General features: G+C 39.6%; 1 protein-coding gene across 1 annotated transcript; it reads right to left on the bottom strand.

The window, feature by feature from the left end:
* Positions 1-273: 273 nt before the first annotated feature.
* Ras85D (ras-like protein 1) lies at positions 274-19,234 on the bottom strand. Its single transcript, XM_053789613.2, has 6 exons — positions 19,056-19,234; positions 17,784-17,832; positions 16,338-16,451; positions 14,067-14,209; positions 5,034-5,194; positions 274-838 (listed from the first exon to the last, which is right to left on the bottom strand). The coding sequence occupies exons 1-6, from the start codon at positions 19,084-19,086 to the stop codon at positions 773-775; spliced, it is 564 nt and encodes a 187-aa protein (XP_053645588.1). The 5' UTR covers positions 19,087-19,234; the 3' UTR covers positions 274-772.
* Between the last annotated feature and the right edge of the window lie 1,153 nt (positions 19,235-20,387).

The following is a 20,387-nucleotide window of genomic DNA, read 5'->3' as shown; positions in this document are numbered from 1 at the left end:
CTCCATTTGTTCATACTGTATGCCTGTGTGCAAATTTCATGAATACAAAATTTCCAAAACTCCCAACAGTCTGATGTGACCATACAGTTATTTTTGTCTCCACACATCCACAGTTTCTATTATAAAAGATCATTCTATTCTTAAATATTCCAACATACAAAAACATGAAGTTGAACCTCTGACCTAACTCTTCTTCCCAGTTTCTGAATATCACTATAAGTAATTGAAGGTAAAAAAAATTAAAAGTAATTTTGGAGGTAATTAAGAGGAATCTAGCTCAGATAAGTTTATAGGCCATCATTACATTTTTCCTTTTTCCGAGCTAGGAAAATAAACATTCAGCATGGCCACTTTGGGAATTGTGCTTCCAAGTTCCTTCTTGGGATCTTTACATAATCTATCTTACACCAATATTTAAAAGTTTGCTTTGGGCCAACAAAGACAGCCCACCTTGCATCTAGACATACCTTCCAACACTGTGTGAATTAAATGTATTGTAAAAATCACACAACTGAAAGTAAACTGACAGGACCACTAAATCGCACACAGCCGAGAGAAACCTCTGCATTCGTGGAAGCCAGCTCTTCGGTAGGTACAGATTCAGGCAGAATTTTCAGAGAACTCAAAGGCTCCCTCATCTAAATTATTTCATCAATATGGCAGGATTTGGGATGTCAAATCAACTGCACCGACGAAGTCGTCCTGCATGACAGTGATGAAAAACAATGGGTTTAATACCATTAGGCTTAAAAGTCTATTCAGCACAGTCCTTCTAAAATACAATACACTTCCTCTTGTTCCTCCCATGTCCGGGCTTACTCTTCCCACGGTGTTCCCTCTGAAAAAAAAAAATGAAAAATAAATAAAATATACTTGTTAAGTATAGGTAATGAGGTTGAAGAGGTATGGGGTAGATTTAAGAATGCTGTTTTAGAGTGGGCAGCAGAAGTTTGTGGATACAGGAGGGTGGGTGGAGGAGGGAAGAGGAATAAGGTAAAGGGAGTGGTAAGTGAGAAGTTAGCATACGAGAGATTTATACAAAGCAAGTAAAGGGAGAGATATGGGAGAAAAAGTTAGCACGAGAGGAGCTTTTACAAAGCAGTAGCGATATAAGAAGGGTGGAGTATATGGAGAGTAAAAAAGAGATTAAGAAAGTGGTGACATAGTGAAATGGAGAGCAAATGAGAGTGGGTGAGGTTATCAACAAATTTTCCTGAAAATAAGAGTGAGATTAATAAGTTGAGTAAGCCTAAGGAACAAATAGATTTGACAGTTAAAGAGAAGAGGAGTTATTAGATGAGGAGCTGGAGGTATTGGGAAGATGGCAGGAATATTTTGAGCTGTTAAATATTGATGAAGGGAGGTAGTGATTTCATGCACTGGCCTGGGAGATATAACATCCATTAGGAGTAAGGAAGACCCAGATGTGTGGTGGAGGTGCATGAGGCACTGAGTAAAATGAAAGAGGGTAAAGTAACCAATACTGATGGGATCAAGACAGAAATGTTAAAAGTAGGTGGGGATATAGTTTGGAGTGGCTGGTACTTTTGTTTCAGTAAATTTATGAAAGAGGGGAAGATACGAAGCATGCACAGTTCCTTTGTATAAAAAAAAAGGGGGGGACAGAGAGAGTAAAAGTTAAAGGGGAATAAGCCTGTTGAGTTCTCCATGGGGAAGTGGAGCAGCATTCTTCCTCCGTAAGCCATGCGTGTCGTAAGAGGCGACTAAAATGCCAGGAGCAAGGGGCTAGTAACCCCTTCTCCTGAATACATTACTAGATTTAAAAAGAGAAACTTGCATTTTTCTTTTTGGATCACCCTGCCTTGGGGTGGGATATGGCCAGTTTGCTGAAAGAAGCCTGTTGGGTATATCTGGTCAAGTGAATGGTCAAGTTATTACTGAAAGAATTAAAGGCAAGAAAAGAGCAGGATCCCAGCTGAACAAGGAGGCTGTGGGAAGGGTAAGGGATGTGTAGACCAAGTCTTTACATAGAAGCATATTAGTGAACAATATTTAGAGAAAGGTAAGGAAGTTTTTATTTTATTCATGGATTTTGAAAAGGCAGATGATAGGGTGGATAGGGGAGCAATGCGGCAAATGCTGCAACTGTATGGAAAAGATGGTAGGTTACTGAATGCAGTTATGAGTTTTTATGATGGTAGTGAGGGTGTGTAAATGTAAAAAGTTGAAAGTGAACATAGGAGTAAGATGATGAGAGTATCAAATGATTTAGATGTCACATTGGAGGGAAGGAGTATGGAAGAAGTGAATGTGTTCAGATATTTGGGAGCTGACTTTTCAGCAGATGGGTTTATGAAGGATGAGGTAAACCACAGAACTGAAGGAAAAAAGGTGATTGGTGCATTGAGGTATCTGTGGAGACAAAAAAAACGTCATCCATGGAGGCAAATAAGTGAATGTACGAGAGTATAGTGGTACCAACACTCTTATATTAGTATGAAGCATGGGTTGTAAATGCTGCAGCGAGGAGGAGGCTGGAGGCAGTGGAGATGTCGAGTCTAAGGGTAATGTGTGGTGTAAATATTATGCAGAGAATCCATAGGGTGGAAATTAGGAGGAGGCTTGGAGTTACTAAAAGTATTAGTCAGAGGGCTGAAGAGGGGTTGTTGAGGTGGTTTGGTCATTTAGAGAGAATGGAACTTGAGTCCTGGAAATGGGAAGTACAATGCTTGCATTTTAAAGGAGGGGTTTGGGATACTGGCTGTTTGGAGGGACATCTAAACTGTCATATCTGAGTGCCTCTGCAAAGACAGTGATTATGTATGAGTGATGGTGAAAGTGTTGAATAATGATGAAAGTTTTATCTTTCTTTTTTTAATTTTTCTTCCTTTTTTTGGGTCACCCTGCCTCAGTGGGAAATAGCCGACATGTTAAAAAATAAAAAGTGAGGATCATGTTAAGGTGTGTAGGAGAGAGAGGAAGATTATTTTCCAGTACAAGCAGGCCTTAGACAGGAATGCATGATGTCACCATGGTTGTTCAGTATATTTATAGATGGGATTGTAAAAGTGAATGCTAGGGAGTTGGGGAGAGGTGTGGAATTAAAATATGCAGAATCTAATACAAAATGGAAGTTATCAAAGTTGCTTTTTGCTGATGACACTGTGCTTTTAGGAGATTATGAACAGCTGTAAAGGTTGGTGGACAAATTTGAGAGGGCATGTCAATGAAGGAAAAGCAGGGTGATGAGGGTAACAATTTAAGTAATGAAACATTGGATATCAGATTGGAAGAAGGAAATATGGAAGAAGTGAATGTATTTAGATATCTGGGAGTAGATTTGTCAGCAGATGTGTTTATGAAAGATGATATGAACCACAGAACTGTTGAAGGGAAAAAGGTGAGTGGTGCACTGAGGCATCTGCAGAGACGAAGAACATTATCCATGGAGGCAAAAAGGGTAATGTATGAGAGAATAGTACCACCAACATTCTTATATGGGTGTGAAGCACGGGCTGTGAATGTTGCAGGAAGGAAGAGGCTGGAGACAGTGGAGATGTCTTATCTGAGAACAATGTGTGGTACAGTGGAATCTCATTTTTCATATGCCCTAGTTGGAGACAATTCTTGGAGAAAATTCTCCATAAAATGTATTTTTTGGCAATATTTTTGGGTGTCTGGAACAGATTATTTGGTTCCATTCCAGACACCTAAAAATATTAACATAAAATACATTTTATTGAGAATTTTCTCCAAGAATTGTTTCCAACTAGGGCATACAAAAACAGAGGTTCCACTGTATATTATGCAGAGAATTAGTAGCTTGGAAATTAGGTGGCAGTGTGGTGTTACTAAAATTATTATCCAAAGGGTTGAGAAGGGGTTGTTGAGACAGTTTGGACATTTAGAAAATTGGAGCAAAATAGGATGACTTAGAGAGTGTATAAATTTGCAATGGAGGGAAGGTAGGGTAGGGAGGTCACCCTAGGTAAGGTTGGAGGAATGTAGTAAAGGTTTTGTGTGTGAGAAGCTTGGACATCCAGCAGGTGTGTGTGAGCATGACAGACAGGAATGAGGTAAGGCAAATAGTTTTTGAGACTTGATGAGCTGTTGAAGTGTGAGGAAGGTAACATTCAAGGTTAGCCAGACCTGAGCCCTGGAGGCAGAAAGTACAGTGCCTGCACTCTGAAGGAGGGGTGGGGGCAGGGATATTTGCAGTCTGGAGGGGCATCTAAACTCCAGTAATGCCATGCCTCTGGCAAGACAGGGATAAAAGTGAATAATGATAAAAGGGTTTGTTCTTTCTTGGGTCACTACCTCAGTAGAAGGTGGCCATTAAAATTATTACAATCATAACTAAGTGCTCAACTCATGGGAGACAGCCAGTGTATAAAAAAAAAAAAAAATGCACTCAGCTCCTTTCCCCTTCTCCTCCTGTTTTTAGAATGTCAGCAAAATAACATTTATGATGGGATTCAGGGAAACTAGTTAACCAGACTTGAGTCCTAGAGGCAGAAAATACCTACACTCTGGAGGGGTGGGTGGAATGTTGTAGTTCAGAGGGTCATTTGATTTGTGATGTCTGCACACACCTCTAGCAAGACAGCTATTGAATAAGTGATGGTAAATGCGGTTCCCATTTTCTGGGTCAGCTACTTCTCTTACAGCCAGTGTTTTAAAAAATCAGATAGTTATAATTTTGATTTCTCTGTATAAGAATGCTCCAACATAGTATGCACCATAATCCTTTACTTTCTAAGTACAGTACTTTTCAACATCGTGATCACCTGTAGATTTAATTAACCTAGTGTTCTGTTTCTTTTCTCATTCTGTATTTCAGTCAGCCAAGAAGGCAAGTGGACCTCAGTAGTTAACTTCAGATGTAATTCCATACGAGGTGTACCATTAAACTTAAGGGAGATGTCCTGTTCAGATCAAGTGAATATGCGTAACTGGCTAGCAGTGTGGTGCAAATCGTCTCAGCCAAGCTGTACTTGGTTAATGGGGCAAAGTTCAGTACCTACAATGCTCAATGGCTAAGTACTGCACAATATATAGCTATATGTACTTACATCTTTCCGGATCTCTCTAACTAAAGTATAAAAGGCATCATCAACACCCATACGGGTCTTAGCAGAGGTCTCTATGAAAGGAATGTCGTAATTCTTGGCCACTTCCCGCGCCTGTTGCATGTCCATTGCACGCACCTGGAGATCGCATTTGTTGCCCACCACTGCAAGGAAAAAAAGAGGCAAGACTAAATAACAACACAGTACATTACTATTTTATGTAGGCTACACAAAAAAGAGACCAGCTTGGTCTATTTTTTGTGCAGCCAAAACAGTGGTAACTTAAATTATAATGACATATACCTGAAGAGAAAACTAATGTTCTAGACAAGTGTTTCTCAGCCAATTTGCCAGATGACGTATCAGTTGTTTAAGGTTCATACTGTTCGTGGTGGCCACCAGTGGTGGGCACAGCTATCCAAAAAGTTAGCTTTGCTAATCTGCTAACTAAAAAATTAGCTCCTCTAATGCTAAACCGCTTAATGGCCAAAAAAATTAGTGGAACCTAACGCTAAACACTAACTTTTTCACACGATTTCAGATTCGGTTTAGTTTTTTGGTCTTTTACTTTTACGACTTTTAGAACAGACCTGGAGAGCTTCCTAATAAGATACAGAATGCCAAGGTCATATGATGATCAACTGCAGCTAGTGTGAAAATAGCGAGTGTTTCATTTTGTGATGTAATGCGAGCGACCAACAAGGACACACTTGTTGCTGTACTGAAGCCCCATAGCACCTAAACAGATTGAGTTAGCTTATTTGACTGTTTTCTTCATTAGTTCCAGTTACTCATGGTATTCGTTCATTTTATTCTCTTTCTGTTCATGTTTGCATTTAACTTCATTTAGATTTTGAACCCAATAAACTACAAACAAGTAACTGAAAATCGCACTTAAAGTTGAAACCTTGAAGTCAACTTATCACTGCACCAACAGTACAGCCATATAGGTGCACACAAATAGTTAAATGAACAAATGAAATCAAATATCAATTTAAATCCAACATACAGTTTATTTACTGTACAAAATGCATAGCATGGGTATCATGCCAGGATCAGATGATGGCTGGGCCTTCTCCATCGCTTTGATGTGATGCTGGTTGCCTTTCATGAGCATCAGCCTCTTAAAGTTTCCATCTGATAGAGTGGCTCTCTTGGCCCTCAAGATATATTTACTTATAGAGAACAGGCGCTCAACTGGATGGGATGGCGATGTTGTACTTAATGAGTAAGTCAATCAAGACCTGCTCACCCAAGAAGGCGACTTCACTCGCGACCTCCTTCGAGCCGGTCTCCAGCCAGGTCTTCACCATGCTCCGTGCCTTCAACTTCAGTGACCTGTGGCTTCTGCTGGCCCGAACTGAGTGATACTGCTGAAAAAGTCATCTTCTTCATCCTCATTAGTGGTGCTGCTGCTCTCCTCATGGTTTTCCCACTACCAACAACGAATTAATTTTTTTTTTTGCAGACTCAAAGTTAGCGGAACTTTATTTAGTGGAAGCTAATTGGTCAGCTTCTTCTCTTTTTTAGTAGGAGGGGTGTTAATGTTGCAGTTTAAAAACTGTAGTGTAAAGCACCCTTCTGGCAAGACAGTGATGGAGTGAATGATGGTGAAAGTTTTTCTTTTTCGGGTCACCCTGCCTTGGTGGGAATCGGCCAGTGTGATAATAAAATAAAAATAAATAATTGGTCAGCTAACAGTTTCCGAAGTTAGCGGAAACACTAATCCGTTAAATTAAGTTCCGCTAATTAGTAGTTAGCGAATTAGAGGAACTGTGCTCACCAATGGTGGCCAAAGACAACAGCTCACTGTTGGACAAGCTCTGTTCTAGACAAATAATGAAAATGACTAAAGGTTTGTGGGGAACAGCTACCAGAGAATATAACATTAAACCAAGACAGGGCAGATGATCCCAAGATATATGACTGTTAATTAATCAAATTTTGTCCTATCTATTTATTCCATGAAGGTGTTTCCACATCAAGGTTATAAAATTTATTCTACGTGGGTATACTTCAGGCCTAGAGATGCAAAATTTATTTCCATGTATGTACATATAAAACTTCATATGTGAAATTTGTGCCACACAACAGGTATGAAAGTCCTGCCTTCCAGGCATATCTGAGTCTTAATTCTTTATACAAAACACAAAAACAAAAAGATCACCGTGAACAAGAACATGAAGTGAATCAATATGAAAAAGTTATTCCATGCTAGTAAAATGGAAGGCCTACATATATTGGGTGTATTAAAATCTCCTTATGCTTTTTAAAACTGAATGTATCCTGCATATACACGTACAATGGTACTTCGAGTTTCGAACAGCTCCCAACTCAAACAATTATGTAAGTTTATTTTTGTAAGTGCTTTTGTAAGTGTATTTTTGGGGGTCTGAAACGGGCTAATCTAATTTACATTATTTCTTATGGGAACAAATTTGTTCGGTATCGGCACTCTAACAACCTTCTGGAACGAATTAAGTTCGTAACTCGAGGTACCACTGTACCACCAAATAGAAAAAATGGACATTCTCAAAAATATGCTACTATACACTATATGCTGTACCAGCTACACTGTAAAATACACTAATGCATCCTTATCCCACTATTAACAGTACATGTGTAGGGATCAACAATAGGGACTGCACTTTACAATATCCAAGTCACTAATCACATAACAAAACAGCCCTAGGAAACAACTTGGACAATGCACACACCCAGTATAATAACAAAACTACTGAACATCTGAGGCTATTCATATATACAGGTTGCATCGCTAATCTGGCATCATCGGGACCTGTAGAATGCCAGATTAGTGATTTTGCCAGATTACAGAGCGGTCAGGTTAGAAGATACTTAACCCAACGACGATATTTACGCATTGGCAATTTCGCCCACTTTACGCCCTATTTTTGGCAAATGCCACTGTTCCAGTCTACCAACTCATGGCTATTTCACTAATATTCATTCTATTATGTAGATCAAGTACAAGAAACTGCCCATTTACCTATTTCAACTACCCAATAAAGTGGTCAGAAATTGGTAATTTGGCCAATTTCACACAAATTTCAAAAGATGACAATTTCAAAACAGAGGCCAGAATAAACAATGCAGAAATTCCTGGCACTAAAATAACATTTTCTCTGTTAATTAGTCACATCTTCAAGCCTCTCTTATATTATGCTTGCTTTCCATTTTGAAATTTTTATTCACACAAAAATAGAAGATTTACTGTTATGCAGACTACTGCATTATTGTAATAATTGTATAAATAATGTCAACCCATTTGTGACTGTGTATCAGCCCAGCCAGTTGAACAGACATTTGAAGGCGATGTCATTTGTTTACTCGAACAATGGCAAAAATCGAACATTTGGCCTACTTTTAGCTCAATTTCAAGGTACTTTCCTTCATGAAACCAAACATTTCCCCTAATTTTAGGTCAATTTCAAGGTACTTTTGTGAAACCAATCAAAATCATATCTATTTCTGTAATATATCTTCCATTTTATCAAACAAACACCCTAGCATTTACTTCTTTTACAACCCCATCTATAAATATATTAAACAACCATGGTGACATTACACATCCCTGTCTAAGACCTACTTTTACCGGGAAGTATTCTCCCTCTCTTCTACACACCCTAACCTGAGCCTCACTATCCTCATAAAAGCTCTTTACAGCATTTAGTAACTTACCACCTATTCCATATACTTGCAACATCTGCCACATTGCTCCTCTATCCACTCTATCATATGCCTTTTCTAAATCCATAAATGCAATAAAAACTTCCCTACCTTTATCTAAATACTGTTCACATATATGCTTCAATGTAAAGACTTGATCTACATATCCCCTACCCACTCTGAAGCCTCCCTGCTCATCCGCAATCCTACATTCTGTCTTACCTCTAATTCTTTCAATTATAACCCTACCGTATACTTTTCCTGGTATACTCAGTAAACTTATTCCTCTATAATTTTTACAATCTCTTTTGTCCCCTTTCCCTTTATATAAAGGGACTATACATGCTCTCTGCCAATCCCTAGGTACCTTCCCCTCTTTCATACATTTATTAAACAAAAGTACCAACCACTCCAACACTATATCCCCCCCTGCTTTTAACATTTCTGTCATGATCACATCAGTTCCAGCTGCTTTACCCCCTTTCATTCTACGTAATGCCTCACGTACCTCCACCACACTTACATTCTGCTCTTCTTCACTCCTAAAAGATGGTATACCTCCCTGGCCAGTGCATGAAATTACTGCCTCCCTTTCTTCCTCAACATTTAAAAGTTCCTCAAAATATTCTCGCCATCTACCTAATACCTCCCTCTCCCCATCTACTAACTCCCCTACTCTGTTTTTAACTGACAAATCCATACTTTCCCTAGGCTTTCTTAACTTGTTTAACTCACTCCAAAATTTTTTCTTATTTTCATTAAAATTTCTTGACAGTGCCTCTCCCACTTTTTCATCTGCTCTCCTTTTGTACTCTCACCACTCTCTTCACCTTTCTTTTACTCTCCATATACTCTGCTCTTCTTATAACACTTCTGCTTTGTAAAAACCTCTCGTAAGCTACCTTTTTCTCTTTTATCACACCCTTTACTTCATCATTCCACCAATCACTCCTCTTTCCTCCTGCCCCCACCCTCCTATAACCACAAACTTCTGCCCCACATTCTAATACTGCATTTTTAAAACTATTCCAACCCTCTTCAACCCCCCCACTACTCATCTTTGCACTAGCCCACCTTTCTGCCAATAGTCGCTTATATCTCGCCCGAACTTCCTCCTCCCTTAGTTTATACACTTTCACCTCCCTCTTACTTGTTGTTGCCACCTTCCTCTTTTCCCCATCTACCTCTTACTCTAACTGTAGCTACAACTAAATAATGATCCGATATATCAGTTGCCCCTCTATAAACATGTACATCCTGGAGCCTACCCATCAACCTTTTATCCACCAATACATAATCTAACAAACTACTTTCATTACGTGCTACATCATACCTTGTATATTTATCCTCTTTTTCATAAAATATGTATTACTTATTAGCAAATTTCTTTCTACACATAGCTCAATTAAAGGTGATGAGAGTATCAAATGATTTAGATAAAGAAAAATTGGATATCAAATTGGGGAGGAGTAGTATGGAAGAAGTGAACGTTTTCAGATATTTGGGAGTTGACATATCAGCGGATGGATTTATGAAGGATGAGGTGAATCATAGAATTGATGAGGGAAAAAAGGTGAGTGATGCGTTGAAGTATATGTGGAGACAAAGGACATTATCTATGGAGGCAAAGAAGGGAATGTATGAAAGTATAGTGGTACCAACACTCTTATATGGGTGTGAAGCTTGGGTTGTAAATGATGCAGCGAGGAGGCGGTTGGAGGCAGTGGAGATGTCCTAAGGGCAATGTGTGGTGTAAATATTATGCAGAAAATTCGGAGTGTGGAAATTAGGAGAAGGTGTGGAGTTAATGAAAGTATTAGTCAGAGGGCTGAAGAGGGGTTGTTGAGGTGGTTTGGTCATTTAGAGAGAATGGAACAAAGTAGAATGACATAGAGAGCATATAAATCTGTAGAGGAAGGAAGGCGGGGTAGGAGTCGTCCTCGAAAGGGTTGGAAGGAGGGGGTAAAGGTGGTTTTGTGGGCAAGGGGCTTGGACTTCCAGCAAGCATGTTAGATAGGAGTGAATGGAGACGAATGGTATTTGGAACCTGATGAGCTGTTGGAGTGTGAGCAGGGTAATATTTAGTGAAGGGATTCAGGAAAACCGGTTATTTTATATAGCCGGACTCGAGTCCTGGAAATGGGAAGTACAATGCCTGCACTTTAAAGGAGGGGGTTTGGGATATTGGCAGTTTGGAGGGATATGTTGTGTATCTTTATATGTATATACAGTGGCCCCTTGCCTAACAAACACATCGCATAACGTTAAATCCGCCTAGCGATACATTTTAACACAAAAATTTTGCCTCGGCTAGCGCTAAAAAACTCGCTCAATGCGATTCGTTCGAGACGCTTCGACGTGCGCCCTGAGCCCGCCTCACTTGTTCCGTGGGTGCCAGTGTTTACAAGCCAGCCACCGCGGTCGCTTCCAAGCATACAATCAGAACATTTCATATTATCACAGCCTTTTTAGTGACTGCACCTGCAAAATAAGTCACCATGGGCCCCAAGAAAGCTTCTAGTGCCAACCCTACAGGAAAAAGGGTGAGAATTACCATGGATATGAAGAAAGAGATCATTGCTAAGTATGAAAGTGGAATGCGTGTCTCCGAGCTGGCCAGGTTGTACACAAAACCTCAATCAACCATCGCTACTATTGTGGCCAAGAAAACGGCAATCAAGGAAGCTGTTCTTGCCAAAGGTGCAACTTTGTTTTCAAAACAGAGATCGCAAGTGATAGAAGATGTTGAGAGACTGTTATTGGTGTGGATAAACGAAAAACAGATAGCAGGAGATAGCATCTCTCAAGCGATCATATGTGAAAAGGCTAGGAAGTTGCATGACGATTTAATTAGAAAAATGCCTGCAACTAGTAATGTGAGTGAATTTAAGGCCAGCAAAGGTTGGTTTGAGAGATTTAAGAATTGTAGTGGCATACATATGTGATAAGGCATGGTGAGGCTGCCAGTTCGGACCACAAAGCAGCTGAAAAATATGTGAAGGAATTCAAGGAGTACAAAGACAGTGAAGGACTGAAACCTGAACAAGTGTTTAATTGTGACAAAACAGGCCTGTTTTGGAAGAAAATGCAAAACAGGACCTACATTACTGAGGAGGAAAAGGCACTCCCAGGACATAAGCCTATGAAAGACAGGCTTACTCTGTTGATGTGTGCTAATGCTAGTGGTGATTGCAAAGTGAAGCCTTTATTGGTGTATCACTCTGAAACTCCCAGAGTGTTCAGGAAAAACAATGTCCTCAAGGCTAATTTGTGTGTGCTGTGGAGGGCAAACAGTAAGGCATGGGTCACTAGGGACTTTTTCTATGACTGGTTACACCATGCATTTGCCCCCACTGTGAAAAATTACCTAATTGAAAAGAAATTAGACCTTAAGTGCCTCCTGGTATTAGACAATGCTCCTGGTCATCCTTAAGACGTGGCAGAGACTTTCTGTGGAAATGAGCTTCATTAAGGTCAAGTTTTTGCCTCCTAATACCACTCCTGCAGCCCATGGACCAGCAGGTCATTTCCAACTTCAAGAAACTGTACACGAAAGCTATCTTTGAAAGGTGCTTTGTAGTGACCTCAGAAACTCAATTGATAAGAGTTTTGGAGAGATCACTTTAGCATCCTCAACTGTGTAAACATTAAAGGTAAGGCTTGGGAGGAAGTGACTAAGAGGACCTTGAACTCTGCTTGGAAGAAACTGTGGCCAAAATGTGTAGACAAAAGGGATTTTGAAGGGTTTGAGGCTAACCCTGGGAATCCTATGCCAGTTGAGGAATCCATTGTGGCATTGGGGAAGTCCTTGGGGTTGGAGGTTAGTGGGGAGGATGTGGAAGAGTTGGTGGAGGAGGACAATGATAAACTAACCACTGATGAGCTGCTGGATCATCTTCAACAGCAAGAGGCCAGACCTGAGGAAACTGCTCCGGAGGAGGGGATAGAGAAACTGAAGTTGTCTACTTCAAAGATTAAAGAAATGTGTGCAATGTGGCTTAAAGTGCAAACCTTTTTTGATGAAAATCAACCTCATACAGCTATTGCAAGCCATGTTGGCAACCTGTACACTGACAATGTTGTGAAACACTTTAGGAATGTCATAAAGGAACGGGAGGTACAGGCCTCTATGGACAGATATGTTGTGCGACAGAGGTCCAGTGACTCTCAAGCTGGTCCTAGTGGCATTAAAAGACGGAAAGTAACCCCGGAAAAGGACTTGCCACCTCAAGTCCTAATGGAAGGGGATTCCCCTTCTAAACATTAACACCATCCACAGTCTCCCCTCCTCCCATCCCATCAATCATCACCAGATCTTCAATAAAGGTAAGTGTCATGTAACTGTGCATGTCTTCTTCAGTTTGTATATTAAAATTAATATTTCATGTTGTAAAAATTTTTTTTTTTGTTCATACTTTGGGGTGTCAGGAACGGATTAATTTGATTTCCATTATTTCTTATGGGGAAAATTAATTCGCCTAACGATAATTTCGCCTAACGTTGAACTCTCAGGAACGGATTAATAGCGTTAGGCGAGGGTCCACTGTACTTCTAAACTGCTGTATTCTGAGCACCTCTGCAAAAACAGTGATTACGTGTGAGTGAGGCGAGTGTTGAATGATGAAAGTATTTTCTTTTTCGGGAGTTTCTTTCTTTTTGGGTCACCCTGCCTCGGTGGGAGACGGCCGACTTAAGAAAAAAAAAAATACGAAAATACACTACAAAGTCACTGTTTTACACAACTGCAGTTTTTTCTCATTATGCACTGCACGCTGCAGGATTTTTTTTACAAAGTGCATACTTACCACAGATCTATTATCTCATATATAGGCCCAAATTTACCAGTCACAGCTTATCTGAGTGTGCTGAGCTCATGGCAACCAACAGTGGCTTCAAAGCCACCTTATCTTTTATGGACAATGTACATTGTATGTACCCTACACAACGAGAAGCATTTCTTTTATTCATTGGAACTATGGCTAGGACTGAAAGTGAGCAGGTTATAACAATAAATGGAGAAAAACAAACTGGAATGACTTATGCAGTAAGTAGCGCTACCAAACAGTAGTGGCAGGTTGGTGTAGTGACCCTGGAAATTTGAAATTATGCTAGCCGAAATTAGCACCAGATTACTGATGGAACCGGATTACTGATTGCCGACCTGTACTATATTACTGAATAAACTACATTCACAGGACCTTGAATACTAATGCTAACAGAGTCCTAAAACTCTTACTGGAGAGCTGTAATAATTACAAGTGAAAAACACAAGGGAAAAACCTTCCTTGATATCCCATAGGTACTTTCATATACAAATTAATTATAACATCAGATACAGCTTTTACTTACAAACCATGGGCACCACCTCGGCATCTTTAACTCTCTTTATCTGTTCACGGTATGTACTTATATCTTCAAATGATTTTGCATTGTTGACGGCAAATACAAGCAGAAACCCTTCCCCTGTCCGCATGTACTGGTCCCGCATTGCACTGAAAATTAGAAAGGGATGGTATAATCGTAAACATCAAATTTTGTCATAATTTAACACTGGCTTTATTTTTTTCCAAGGGAAGGTGGAAAAGAATCCTTCCTCCATAAGCTACATGTGTTGTAAGAGGTGCCTAAAATGCTGGGAGCAGGGGGCCAGTAACCCTTTCACTTCTATATATATTACTAAGTATAATAAAAAATACTTGTCTTCTTTTTTGGGTTGCCCTGCCTCAGAGGGAGAAGGCCAATGTGTTAAAAAAAAAAAAGGGGGGGGGGGCACTTTATGTCTGGGAAAATTATTTAATCAGAGCCAATGCTAAGTACTGTAGAGTAAAATGACACAGAATAATAGACAAACATGGAATGTAATAAATCAACCAAAAATTAAGCCTGTAACACTATGTATATTCAGGAGAAAGAGCTAGACCCATAGGGATTATACAGCACCTGGAGGTAAGCAGGCCTGATCCAAGGAAAAGGTAGCTCCAATCCCTTGGATCAAGAGCCCTTCATGAGCATCATGGAACCCCTTCCTTGAAGGGCAATGCTGCTGTAATTAACTTGTAAAAGAGAAAAAGTAAGTCACATGCAGTATTTAGTAGCAGTAGTAGTGACATTTACAGAACACTATGACCAAGTAGGTCACTCTGTACTCATATCCACTAACACATGAAGTATTTGGAAGACCCTGGAGGATATAAAATGGCAAAGATACAAGAAAGTATGTATTAAAAAACTGCACAAAGAGTAGATACAAAGGTGCACTGTTGAGAGAATTGAAGAAAAGACACAGGTGCAAAGCAAGCTTTTACTTTGACAAGGTTTCACTCAAAGAGATTTTTCAAACCAGTGATTAGATAAAACTTAAATCATTGATTTACTACAACTAAGAGAGAGAGAGAGAGAGAGAGAGAGAGAGAGAGACTGCTTGACAGAGTAGAGAACAGAGCAAGACGTCTCATCTCTCGTCTGGGCCCATCCTGGATAGATCTGTCATTTCAGCAGAGCCTTCAACACAGGAGGGATGTGGGTGGCCTTACTGTTATGTACAAGGCCAATATTGTCAAAGTACCACCCTTGGATCCACTTCGAGGACAGCGTGAAACAAGCTTTTATGCCACAAGATGGGCAGAAAGCAGCAACTTCACTCTGGCTGTACCCTTCTCCAGAACATCACTCCATCTGAGATCATATATACCCAGGATGACTCGAGTATGGAACACATTCGTACAGCATAATGATATCAATGAGATAAAGTCAGCTGATCAAATGAAAATGCTGGCCCACAGATGGCTCCAACTTCATCCTGTTCCCTACTTGTATGTCTCATAACAATAAAAATGCTTTCAAATGAGCTGATGTAGGTAACAGCTCTTAGCTTGCCAATAAAGTCAGGAATCTTTAACCTGTAAATAGCTTGTCAGTAAAGCTAGGGATCCTTAACCTAACCTTGTCAAACCCTGTGTACAAAAAAAAAAAGAGAGAGAGAGAGACAATGTCACAACAAGGGACTGGATTTTTAGAAGATAATGCATGGCAGGATTGCAAGACAAGTGCAAATGTCGTGGAAAAATATTATGACTGGCAAGAATGGTACACTTGTCTCATAACATTGCAATAACAAATAAACATATTAAAAAATACTGTTTTCATTTACCTGTATCTAAATACTGTAAATAAAAATGCTTTCATTTCATATAAATTTTGGAGAAAATTGTACTTGAGCGAAGGTATTTTCTATGAAACCTATACGCAGTATACACAGAGGGGATTTTTCAAGATAAAGAAGTCATCAAAAAAAATATAAGATGAAAAATTTATAATTAGTTTCTTAATTTGTATAATATATAGTCCAAACATCAAGAGATACTAGACTGTCAGGACAACCTGGCAGTTCCCACAGATTACCAATGTATGGAATATTAAGTTCCGGAAGTTGAGTTTTGCTGAAGCAGTCAATGACTCAGCATGTACAGTAACAGATTTAATCAGTCACTACATATAGTAATGAATTAATGCTAGTAGGACAACTTAAAAAAATACTGCATGTACACACACTTCCTTAAAATGAGAATACCATTACTGTATCAGTATCATAAATTCTTGGCTATTTCTTATTAGCTGTACCTGTATTCTTCTTGCCCAGCCGTGTCGAGGATGTCCAACAGACATGTCTCCCCGTCAATGACCACCTGCTTGCGATAAGAATCTTCTATTGTTGGATCGTATTCATCAACAAAGCTGAAGAATAAAATGAATAATATAATCATTATTTTTGTTAAATCACCTTTATATACAATATGCTTTGTAAAATCTACTTTCCACTTACAGCTCACATGAAACCTGCCTGACAGTTCCACTGTAAATTTACGTAAAACAATATAAGCATATACAGTATGTTTAAACCTTTAATCATAAATGACACTTACACAATATGTAATACAAATAACTGGGAAAGTAGGCAAGTGGTTATTAAATCCTCAGCTATCTCATCCCAAAATAAATAATCCAGTGTGAAAAGCACTGTCCCCAAAAGAACAAAACTCATTTGAATACTACTTCTCATCCTTACATACTGAATACTGACAAATTTGTGTTGAATCATTCTTTATGAGAACTCTTAAACTCAAACATTATGCAACATCATTCATACCAAATAACAACAGCCAACTGTAAGAATAACCTAATCAATCAGACTGTTAACTAAGCATGACTAGAGGCTATATATGATAATTGTACTTATGTGTATCTATGCCTAAATAAACTTACTTAGCCTCCTGACCAATAACTTCATGATCAGTGATACAGAGGACTAGGATGCATGTATTCTCTAGTGCTTTGAGAAAGGATACTTTCTACCTGTTGTGGTGATGGGAGTAATACATGTCTCATGGTGTCCTTTAACACATTAATGAAATATGCAAATTTAAAGGATTCCAGAGAACAGGAGACCATGTGAATTTTGAGGCAAAATATTAAAAAAAAAAATAGAGGCTTTGTTTACATTATAATGGTCAAGAGCACTTAGTCAAACACAGCATAGAGAAAATGAATGAACTGACAGGATAGAAAGACAAAACTGAAACAAAACCAGGTAAGGCAGGAAGGAATGGTAGACAAATTTAATAAGGTAAACAAAAATTTGAGTTTGTATTCAGATTTGCATTAATTTATATATTGTATTACAATTGTATGGTGTATAACTTGTAGCACCCTTCAATATTGTAAGCTCATGTGGTGAAAAAAAAATTAAGTATTTTTTATTTAATACAGCAGCCATTACCCACCAAGGCAGGGTGACCCAAAAAAAGAAACACTTCCATCACCACTCACTCCATCACTGTCTTGCCAGAGGCACACTGATAATACAGTTTAAAAACTGCATGACATCTCTGCCCCTATATGCTACTATTTCTGCAAGAAACAGCAAGACATTGTGGACTGACACACAAACATAGTCCTCATCAAATATAATATCCAATAAATTGGAAAATTAATTACCAACATTTCTCCTTCAACATAAATAACTGAAAGAAATACTAAGTAATGCCAGAACTAAAATACTATACTCACTGATTTTGAATAAGCTGAATGGTGAGTGCGCTCTTTCCCACGCCACCAGCTGTTCAGTGATAAACAACTTATCATAAGCGTAAAATCGGAAAATTACAAACTAAAAAAAGTTACATACTGCATGCTAGTAGCTTTCTTTTGTGCCTACCAATATTTTATTACATATAAATTACAGTGCCTGTATACTGCAGAAAAATAAATTTACTATTAATTATTATTATTAATGCAGAGTTTAAGGTCTCTGTTTTAACCAAGTGAATTGAGCAATAGGGACAATCATATTTTATGTATATAGGGAACACCCATCAACTGGCAGAGGAAAAGCAATCCAACCTAACCTAACCTAGATTTAGAGAGGAATTCTAGAACAGGACAGGATTATTTCTGGGTTGCCAAGTATAACAGTCTCCGGTGCATAACCCACTTAAAATCGGGGAATTTATGCAATTAAAAAACTTAAGGGCCCTCGGACTCAACATTAACCCAACACAGTATTATACACAATTCCAAACACATGTAAATTGATAAGCCTGTGTAATCAACTCACGATTAACCATATATCAGTTTGTGGTAAAGAATCTCTCCTCTTTCACTGGAAAGCATGTGAGAGTCTACAAAAATCTTGATATATATACCAAAGTTTCAATTAAGGTTGTGTATACATATTTTTCACACTGGTCTTCATGGGAAGCATAAATCTGCTGGGGTCAAAGCCTTGGAAATGGGATGTAAAATTGATACAAGGAAGGGGAGGGTAGCTCCAATTCCTTGGATCAGGTGCTCTTCACTAGTAACAATGCACATCTGAGGGAGGGTGCTATTAATGCAAAAACAAAAAGTTAATTATATAATCAAAAAATACACTGTTTTTAGTAACTCACTGTTATTATTATTCAAAACTAAGCGCTAAACACACAAGGGTCACTCTCTCTAGTAATTCAAATCCAGAACTGATCCATTCTTCGAGCAGCACAGGACAAGCAATAAATACAAATCTGAACTTATGTCGTTTTAAGTAAAAGATTTTTTCTAATATTCGTGAGGTAGCGCCAAACCCGTAAGGGTCACAGCGTCTAGGGAATGGGAGGTTATCATCATGTTTGACCCAACGAAGGGGAAAAGGGGGCGAGGGTAGCATCAATGCAGTGGATCAAGAGCCCTTCAGCAGCATCAAGGCAAGTCCCTTCAAGGTTGAGGTTAAGTGGATAAGGAGGAAGTGTTGTTGGAGGCGAGTTAACCAAGCCAGTGACAGCTCTGCCAAGCCTTCCTTACCTCCAACCACCACCAGCTTATACTCCGTCATGGTGACTCGCTCTCTCCCACGCTAGGTATACACAGCTGCAGTCTACTCTGCGCTAAGTCTAGTGGTCGGCCGATGGGGGCTACATTAGCCGCATAATAAACAGTTTTATACCGCTGGTGTCGCCACACACACACACATACACAGTCTTCCCCACCCTCCTGCTCTAGACACGTTCCAATAATACACCCTAACCAATATCTCAACCCTTTCTTAACAACCCTCTCACTCCTACACCCTCTCAGAATTACCCACTAATTTCCTATAGTGTTCTTCCAAATCCCGAGTTCTAATGACTGGCTAATTCTTCCCCGGTTGGCAACAAAATTTATTTATTTTATTTTGTGGTGTATATGGATGAGGTGAGGCTGGTGTGAGCACCGTCTGTCCCAGACGGTGCTCACACACCTCTTCTCTTACATCGACTTTTCCTCATTTTTAGCCACAGTTTCGCCTCCGTACTGGTCGATGCAACGCCTTTACGTAGGAAATAATGGCACGATGTTCGTTCTGAGCCAGAGGTGGTGAAGGAAAGGTCGAAGGTGAGGAGTTAAGTGAGAGGTGGAACAAGGGCAGGAGAGCCCAGGGCGTATGGACACACTCTTCACTTTGCTGCCTCAACCACACAAATTTCGCTCTTGAGGCACTCCACTGTCATGCCTTCCCACTTGAAATACACTCAAAATGGCAGCAGTCTTCTATGAGCGGCGTGGAGAAGAGGATAAAGAAAGCGGTAATAATTTAGCGACATATGGCAAGTGAGATGACTCATAACAAAGGCACACAGGTCCTAGCCAAGCTTTTAACTCCCCCCCCCGTCTAGGGACGTTCCTCGATCATACCCATGAGCTCTTGATCCAAGTAATTAGCGCTGCCCTTCCCTTGGTTCAAAGCTAATTACCTCCCGTTCTCCCGGTCGCTTTATAACTCCTACACCTGCGCGTCTTTTGGATTATAACCCCTACGGGGTTAGCGCCTCATGAGCTTAACGGGTTCCTACATCATTGAGATCAATCTCTTGTTTCAGGTTTTCCTTCAAAATTAATCTCGAATGAGAATCGGGCACACATTTCCACATGTTACCACTAACTAGTTCAGTTATCAAAACTTTGGGGCCCAGTTCCTGAGCCCATGATATACATCTGTAATAATTTAACTACCGCCCACAGGATGGGTATGGGGTGCATAATGAAGTGAAACTAAATTCCTCCATCGACACCTGTTTGCAGGTGCACCTGCCGTGGAACAGGTTTAAACCATTTGCCCCATTATAATTACTACCTTGGTTAGTGGGGGTTTAAAAC

The sequence above is a fragment of the Cherax quadricarinatus genome, chromosome 68 (assembly GCF_038502225.1).
Source record: "Cherax quadricarinatus isolate ZL_2023a chromosome 68, ASM3850222v1, whole genome shotgun sequence".
NCBI lineage: Eukaryota > Metazoa > Arthropoda > Malacostraca > Decapoda > Parastacidae > Cherax > Cherax quadricarinatus.
This window is presented reverse-complemented; position numbering and strand designations above follow the sequence as displayed.

Bases quoted from the DNA above. Each gene is read 5' to 3' on its own strand.
- Ras85D (XM_053789613.2), bottom strand. From the start codon at position 19,086: ATGACGGAGTATAAGCTGGTGGTGGTTGGAG. The intron at 14,210-16,337 runs GTACAGCTAATA...TCTAATTTTCAG, and splicing joins GCTGGGCAAGAAGAATACAG to TGCAATGCGGGACCAGTACA. The intron at 5,195-14,066 runs GTAAGTAAAAGC...TTTTCCTTGCAG, and splicing joins CGAGGTGGTGCCCATGGTTT to TGGTGGGCAACAAATGCGAT.